The sequence below is a fragment of the Phytophthora sojae genome, assembly GCF_000149755.1.
Source record: "Phytophthora sojae unplaced genomic scaffold PHYSOscaffold_18, whole genome shotgun sequence".
In the NCBI taxonomy this organism is placed as follows: domain Eukaryota; phylum Oomycota; class Peronosporomycetes; order Peronosporales; family Peronosporaceae; genus Phytophthora; species Phytophthora sojae.
In genome coordinates, this window is record NW_009258132.1 from 328,075 (window position 1) to 336,096 (window position 8,022).

Below are 8,022 nucleotides of genomic sequence, written 5' to 3' on the forward strand. Positions count from 1 at the left end.
TGCTAAGCTCCGGCCCAAGATACTGAAAAAAAGTATGAACGTCCGTTTCAAAATGTACGCCAAGAAGCTCAGAATACCGCGAAGTGAGATGCTCGGAATGCCCGTCCGTTTTAAAACTTACGAGTCGTAAGTTATTGCTGTCGTACGTTACAATAAACGTAAGAGTACTTAACAGAGGCGTGGCCTGCTCAGAATGCCCGTCCGTTTTAAAACTTACGAGTCGTAGGTTGTTGCTTTCAGACTTTTCAACAAACCCAACTGTACTTATCAGACGCGCGGCCGACGAAGTTTTAATACAGAACCAAGTGCGTTAGTTTGGTCTGCGTGCATACAATTCTACGAAGCGATGATGTAAACTTACACATTAGCATTACGACACTCTTACTCTAAAAAGGTAATTTCGTACGATATTACTTGGCCCTGGAAAACAGTTATTTTTGCCCATAAAATTAACGTTCAATTCGGATATGATAAAACGTTATTTTTGACTGTGGCAATCTACTTGCAAATTGATGCATTCACCTACTTAGACTTTTACAAAAAGGCTTCAATCTACTTGAAACTTAATTCCTCGCGCGTATGTCATCTCCTGCATGATTTAGCACATCCAGCATGGATTAGCATCCTTTTGGCACTTTCCGAAAGTGCCATTTCCGAGCCAAGCTGGCTTCGAAACACGACTTCAAAGCCACTATGATTTACCACTAAGTACGAACACTATCTAGTGCACTAATTAGGAGGGAATACCGGTTGCAAAGCACAATATCATAGAGCACATATATATCATAGAGCACACTTTCGATTATCCAATGAAAGCCATATAATTCACACTTGAAATAAGACATTCAATCTCGGAGCCTGATAGCCGCGCTCGTTGCGTTACGCCATTTTGAATGGCGCGAACAGGTAGAACGCGCTTAAAAAGTGAAGGTGACGCGCGGCCAAAGCAGTACGAGCGCTCGTTGCGATTACTTAAGTACGTACGAGTTCAAGCTGTGTGTGCTTCGATTCCTAGACACTACACCGATGGCAAAAACGGTAGCTAACGGAAAACGCCAATTTGTATACCGCATACTATTGAATTGAACACTTGTCAAATCTAGAAAGATATACAAATAGGAAGGGGGTTATACTACCAAAGTAGCTCCGACGCATTCAAGTCTGAAATATTGTGTGTAGAGCTAGCTACGTTCTGCAAAACCTCTTTGATGGCATCCTGCCAACGTATGTACCAGTCTTCAAACCATGGAGACATCCATAGATTGCGCAGCGTTGGTTCACAACGTCTCTCATGCCGTTAGATGCAAGCAGAACTTAGACCAACAACCAAAACCATTTTTCTTTGGGTACCTTACGGTAATTTTGCGTAAAGTTACACAAAATGCAAACAGTACCGAATACAAGTGTCAGTTTTTAAACTGTGGTCTTTAAAAAGATAAAAATAACCGGATCTTGCTTGCCGTATTTGACAAAGTAATACTTATACGGAAAATAAAGGGTGATTTTCAATTTTAAGACATCTCTTAGCCAATCAAAAGATGTTTACATGCTAAACTTCACATAAATTTCAAGAAAATTATAAGCACTCAACGTTCTATACGGTTTGGTTGAGGTATACAAATTGGCGTAGGTACAATAGCTTTGTATACTGAGCACATTCTATCAGATTTGAGAGGAGGTATTCAATTCGGGAAGGGTACGCTATTTGGCGCTATCCGTTAAGTATTTTCCTGACGGGAAGGTGTTTCCCTTCATTTCATTTTCATCCGGGCTTCAGGAACAAACTTTGCCAGGAGGTCTTTCACCGTCTTGGCCGCGATAGTTTCCGCCAGATCGAAGGTCACTCCAGGAATCTCGTACACGTCCATGATCTTCGTGAATATTAACCCTATCGTTAACGCCATACATTTCTGTTTGAAGGGACACCATACAAACTTTAAGTAAAACGGGGTAAAATGATGCATGAGGTATCATTTTGCTGTATTAGGTTTGCGAGGCCAACTGATCAAAAGTATACGTGATGGGAGGTTTGAAGCGACCTTTCGATCAAAAAGATACGTGAGGCATCATTTTACTGCTTCTCTGTGATTCGCTGCGAATCGACAAAAGTATCAGTGGAAGCAGTACAGTGAGAACAGCACCCTAACAAAACATTAGTAAGAGCAGTACCGTGGATCACAGCGCCATCTTGTGGATTATGTGGGGCTTTTCCTAGTTGTGAAGCGGCGGCGTCGTGGTCTCCGATGCGACGCTGGCGACTATGGCGGCTGTCCTGGACCTGGCCGGAGCGTCTCCGACGGCGGCGACAAGCACGCGATGACTGCGGGCATCTCGGGCAGCGGGCGAAATGGCTACGGGAGCGCCGTCAGCACCGTCAACAGCATGGTCTCGGAGGCTTCCGCGGCGGCCGTGGCCGTGTTGGACGTGATCGGGGGCGTCTCCGCTGGCATGGTCACGAACGCGACGGTGGCATTCGGCTCGGGCAGCGAGCGCAACGACAGCGGCAGTCCGCACGCAGGTTGCCGCCGGTAGTAGCGTCAGCGGCGTCGCCAGCGACATCGACAGCAGGGTCTCGGACACGATGGAGGTGACCGTGGCCTTGGTGGATGTGGGCGGAATGGGTATACGTGCTGGAGCAAAGGATCACTGTATTCAGACAGCTTTGGGTTTCGTTAGAATTATCAATTCACACTAGATGAAACATTACTTGAGATATTACATTCAACTTAATTGCATATTGCTCTGTTACTAGGGGGAGGACATAGTAACTTCAGTAACGTGTTTTCACCTTGGAGCGTCCTGCCCAGCGAATCAACTGGATATCACCCATGATAGCGGGGAGGCCAAAACCAGCGCGGCCTTAGAGCTTGTGGTGCCAAGTCGAGAGGTTGCTCTTGAAGCCATTGGGGCGAGCGGTGGTATGCGCGCTTCTCGCAAGAGCATGTCCAGTGAGCTTGATCCTTGAGTTGGTCCGCCAGCATATCGACTCTGTCCATAGCTGTGGCTAGATCGGCAACTATGTTGTAGCGTTTCTGCAAGTCAAGGCCTTCCTTATAATGGTTCATGAGGGTGTCGTGTGGTGTGGAAGGGTCCGCCTCCATCGCGATAAAGCGCTCGATATGTTCGTCTTGCTCCTCGCGATACCGCAACAAGTTGGAGTTTATACATTTTAGACGTGCCCGAATTTGCGGTCGCGTGATCTACATTTTCATATTGAATACAAACATAGATATCATTACCCGTAACCAGCCACGATACACATTTTGGCTTACCTCAGACAGCTCCATGCACGTCTCCTGCCAACGCATCATCCAGATAAAGTTGAGCGCACGGTCATCTTCACCGCGACAAATCGCCACGTAGAGGTCGTTCATCTGTTTCACTGGCAGTGCAATTATGAAGTCGTCTATGTCGATCGACGTGCCACATCTCGCTTCGGTTCTCTACAGGTAGGCACTGATTAGCTTTAGCCAAACGTTATTGCGTAGCTACACGAACTTACCCGCTCTCGCCCAGAAGGGGTCACAAATACTGGATACAGATTGTCGAACTCCAGTTGCTCACCGGCGCTACACAAAGCCAAAGACTATATATGCGATGAGCATCAGCACGGCCGAAACAATGTCATCACTACCATTTCAAGCGTCTTGGACGATCCGTAAATTCGCCTTCCATCGCTTGCATGCGTCTTCGTTGGTCCTGGCAGCTACCCATACATAGCCGTTCGTATTAGCACTAGCATAACACACGATGCCGAAACAGCCAAAACACGTACCTCTACATTATCCGCGTCCTTCCTGCGAACAACCATCTTTCCACTTGAGCGCAGAATCTAGAATGATGAAGTACTAGAGATCAGCGTTGTTGGGTGGATATGATGGACCGAATATATTGTTATTTGTATGGCCATGTTCGAAGTGTTCAAAGGGACCTAACGTACTAGGCTTTGTATGGGGTGGTTCGACTCATCGTTGTATGTGATGTTAGTATAGTATGGTGGAGTTTGAACCCACCGGTGCAGGTTCAATGCCCGCCATGCGGAATGCAGCGTAGCTGTGCTGATAAGGTACCGTGCAAAATGCATCGGATATCGAGTGCGGGTTGAATACAGTGTAATTACACAGAGTCATGAATAGTACGAGTACTCAAAGCGTTCAACGGTAACATACGGTACTTAGATTTACTCCAGTATTGCTACCAAATGTAAGTGCTGTAGCGGCTTCGGCATCGTCTCCACAGTTACGTTGACCCATGCAAGCCCCATAGTGACGGTCCGAACTACGGTACACGGCGACAGTGGTGACGCCCATCGTAGATACACTGCTGCCAAGTGCCAATGCCGCCTGCGTGTCCATGTCGCAGGGCAAATTGGGCGCTTGCGACGTCGTCGTCATGGCGACTTCAGGCTCCATCTTGACCCCCGATGGGACTCGAACGCTCCATTTCTAGCGGTAGCCTCTCTTGATCTTTGTCGCCGGTGGCACCCCGCTCCCTCCTGAGGCATCTACGTGCGGTTGTCCGTCGATGAGGATCGCTGGAAGCGAAAAAGGGCGGGAGAACGCCGTCCACCTGCAGGTCTAGTGGGCAGTCGTCCAGTGCCGCCTCCGACGCTCCATCTCGGGGTCCTGTAGCGGAATCTTGGCGTCTCGCAGCTGAACGTGGTTGACAGCCACACCCGGCGGCAATGCCGTGAGGAGAGTTGGGGACTACGGGACAAACGACACCATCCCAGCGCCAGTTCTAGTAGCACTGCGTTATCGACAACAAATGCGCTGTTGCGGCGGTTGTGCGGGACGTGGTCGTCGGGTGGGTACACGACGGACAGCGAGTCCAACTTCATGCCCGGTGCGTCCCGAGGTCAGCGCGTCAAGTAGCACAGGCGGTCAGCAGCAGCAGATGCGTCGACTCACAGGCGCTGAGCGTGTGACGACTCCAACGACGCTGGACTTGGAGAGTGAGGGGCGAACTGGCAGGCTGGACTTGACCGCAGCGTGCACAGTATCACGGGCAGCCACGCGCCGTAAACGATGGGTACGGCCAGCACATGTGTACCACCGTCGTCCGAGGCGTGGAAACCGGAAGCACGGAGCGTGGTCGGCCAGGGACACTTGGGATCGAGCTTGCAAAATCGGAAATGAGCTCCGATGCGAGAAGGTCATTTTGATTCGGAGCAAGCCGAGCAAGCCGACCAAACAACAGTGGATCGATTTGAACTAATTCCGCCAATCACACTTCTTGTTGAACTTTGGCAGCCAATCACTGTCATCGATTTTTCGGAGACAGGTTTTGATTGGTCAAAGCGAAGACATGGGGAAAATGTCAGCGCGGGAAAGCTTGAAAAGATCAACCAAAGCAAAATGGGCACCAAAAAGGCGAGCCTTTACATGTTGTGTAAACCACTTCAAATACCAATAGCCTATTTATGTGACATTATGTATCGCGACCGCTCTACCCGTTCTCCCTCGCCGAAACGCCCTACCATCGGCATTCCCCCAATCATGGTCTCGATGGACCTGGTCGGAAGCGTCTCCGCCGTCGGCGACACGGATGCGATGGTGGCGGGCGACTCGGGCAGCAAGCACAACGGCGGCCGCAGCGCCGCCGTGTGTGCCGTCAACAGCATGGTCTCGGAGGCTTCCGCGGCGACCGTGGCCGTGTTGGATGTGATCGGGGGCGTCTCCGCTGGCATGGTCACGAACGCGACGGTGGCATGGTCACGAACGCGACGGTGGCATTCGGCTCGGGCAGCGAGCGCAACGACAGCGGCAGTCCGCACGCCGGTTGCCGCCGGTAGTAGCGTCAGCGGCGTCGCCAGCGACATCGACAGCAGGTTTTCAGGCGCGATGGACCTTGGGGGATGCGGTCAGAGCTACGATGTCCGTGCAAGACGTTGATGTAGATGTGTACAATGGCTGATATATGTTATTGGCTCTACAGGTAATGAACAGTGGGATGAACATGTCTGACAAACGAAGTATATTGAATGTCCCTTTCCATTCTGCGCGAGGTACTTAGATGTAGGGCTCTACAACCCTGGTGTACCAGTATGCGTGATGAAGCTGGGAAGACCAAGACACTTGAACGTCGATACGCTGTCGGAGCGTCCAGACAGAGCAGAAGTTGCGCGGGCAGGTTGGGCGGTGCCGGCCGCAAATTGTTGCCATGACAACGACGTGGACCAAACCTGCTGCTGAAGATGCAAAGTCTTCCAGCGCCGCAAAACTTGTAGGCTCGAAAACGATATTGTTCGCAAATAAAACACTGCACCCGTCAATATCCTCGCGTACGGCAGGGCTCATCGCTCTGAGGTCGGCCTCGTGAATCGTGACCTTGGATAAATTCGGGAAATCCACGCGTGCGCCACGAATCAGCAGTTTGAACATGTTTGCCAAGTTGTCCTGGAACTCAATCCCGATGCATCTCCCAACACAAGTCTCCAATGCCACTTGTGCAACCACGTTGCCGATCCCAGATCCAAAGTCAACAAAAGCGTCGGCGATTGTAAGCGTTGGAATGACTGCCAGTATTGCTGAAACCCCAGTTGGCGAAATCTCACCAGCATGACAATCCGGCGCATGGACGGGTTGACGCAAGGCCGAGGCATACAAACTTGACACAGCGTCATGAACGTTGCCAATATTATCGGGAGCGCTCACCTTGTGGCCACCACTAAGCGCGTCCGTGCCGATTTTTGATCCCGAAATCTCCTTGGGAAAGAATCTAAGCTCACGCCGTGTGTCCTCTTCAGCGTCTTTAGACGAATCTGCAGCTGTCGCTGTGTCTTCCCGCAGTATGGCATCCCCAACCAGACAGTCCGCCAGTTAATTCGGCGGCCTGCATCAACCTGCTCCTTTGCCAGCCGATAAAGCAGCAAGTCCTCTTCGTCCGAGAAGTCTGCCATCGGGTTGCCACGAGATCTAGAAATCTATAATGCCATACATACCATAAGATATTTGGTCTCATACTTCTTCGCCTGATAACCTACCGACCTTTCACAATGGTCCCATCCCCATCAATGTACTCAACACCAGGTTCAAGACGCTCCTACCGCCAGCAAGGCAACTAAGCCCGGCTATCGATGCCGCTGCTATAAACGCTCTCGTGGCGCTGCCCAGCCAACACGAAAGCACCCCTATTAGTCTCATCGACCGCGCCGAATGCCACCGTCACGTTCGTGACCATGCCAGCGGAGACGCCCCTGATCACGTCCAACACGGCCACGGTCGCCGCGGAAGCCTCCGAGACCATGCTGTTGACGGCACACACGGCGGCGCTGCGGCCGCCGTTGTGCTTGCTGCCCGAGTCGCCCGCCACCATCGCATCCGTGTCGCCGACGGCGGAGACGCTTCCGACCAGGTCCATCGAGACCATGATTGGGGGAATGCCGATGGTAGGGCGTTTCGGCGAGGGAGAACGGGTAGAGCGGTCGCGATACATAATGTCACATAAATAGGCTATTGGTATTTGAAGTGGTTTACACAACATGTAAAGGCTCGCCTTTTTGGTGCCCATTTTGCTTTGGTTGATCTTTTCAAGCTTTCCCGCGCTGACATTTTCCCCATGTCTTCGCTTTGACCAATCAAAACCTGTCTCCGAAAAATCGATGACAGTGATTGGCTGCCAAAGTTCAACAAGAAGTGTGATTGGCGGAATTAGTTCAAATCGATCCACTGTTGTTTGGTCGGCTTGCTCGGCTTGCTCCGAATCAAAATGACCTTCTCGCATCGGAGCTCATTTCCGATTTTGCAAGCTCGATCCCAAGTGTCCCTGGCCGACCACGCTCCGTGCTTCCGGTTTCCACGCCTCGGACGACGGTGGTACACATGTGCTGGCCGTACCCATCGTTTACGGCGCGTGGCTGCCCGTGATACTGTGCACGCTGCGGTCAAGTCCAGCCTGCCAGTTCGCCCCTCACTCTCCAAGTCCAGCGTCGTTGGAGTCGTCACACGCTCAGCGCCTGTGAGTCGACGCATCTGCTGCTGCTGACCGCCTGTGCTACTTGACGCGCTGACCTCGGGACGC

The 8,022-nt window shown here is 51.3% G+C and overlaps 5 protein-coding genes across 5 annotated transcripts; 1 reads left to right on the top strand and 4 right to left on the bottom strand.

Moving 5' to 3' along the window:
* Window positions 1–2,822: 2,822 nt before the first annotated feature.
* PHYSODRAFT_534578 (hypothetical protein) lies at window positions 2,823–3,101 on the bottom strand (the record flags this gene model as incomplete). Its single annotated transcript, XM_009541064.1, has 1 exon — window positions 2,823–3,101. One exon carries the CDS (start codon window positions 3,099–3,101, stop codon window positions 2,823–2,825), a length of 279 nt encoding a protein of 92 aa, XP_009539359.1.
* Window positions 3,102–3,200: 99 nt separating this feature from the next.
* On the bottom strand, window positions 3,201–3,413 carry PHYSODRAFT_534471 (hypothetical protein; the record flags this gene model as incomplete). The annotated part of the gene is made up of 1 exon (XM_009541065.1): window positions 3,201–3,413. A coding segment is annotated over one exon (213 nt), but the record flags the coding sequence as incomplete, so codon positions are not given.
* Window positions 3,414–5,501: 2,088 nt separating this feature from the next.
* PHYSODRAFT_247217 (hypothetical protein) lies at window positions 5,502–5,894 on the top strand (the record flags this gene model as incomplete). The annotated part of the gene is made up of 1 exon (XM_009541066.1): window positions 5,502–5,894. A coding segment is annotated over one exon (393 nt), but the record flags the coding sequence as incomplete, so codon positions are not given.
* A 117-nt stretch (window positions 5,895–6,011) lies between these two features.
* PHYSODRAFT_534456 (hypothetical protein) lies at window positions 6,012–6,629 on the bottom strand (the record flags this gene model as incomplete). The annotated part of the gene is made up of 2 exons (XM_009541067.1): window positions 6,012–6,303; window positions 6,382–6,629. Coding segments are annotated over 2 exons (540 nt in total), but the record flags the coding sequence as incomplete, so codon positions are not given.
* A 23-nt stretch (window positions 6,630–6,652) lies between these two features.
* On the bottom strand, window positions 6,653–6,901 carry PHYSODRAFT_534494 (hypothetical protein; the record flags this gene model as incomplete). Its single annotated transcript, XM_009541068.1, has 1 exon — window positions 6,653–6,901. One exon carries the CDS (start codon window positions 6,899–6,901, stop codon window positions 6,653–6,655), a length of 249 nt encoding a protein of 82 aa, XP_009539363.1.
* Window positions 6,902–8,022: the final 1,121 nt, after the last annotated feature.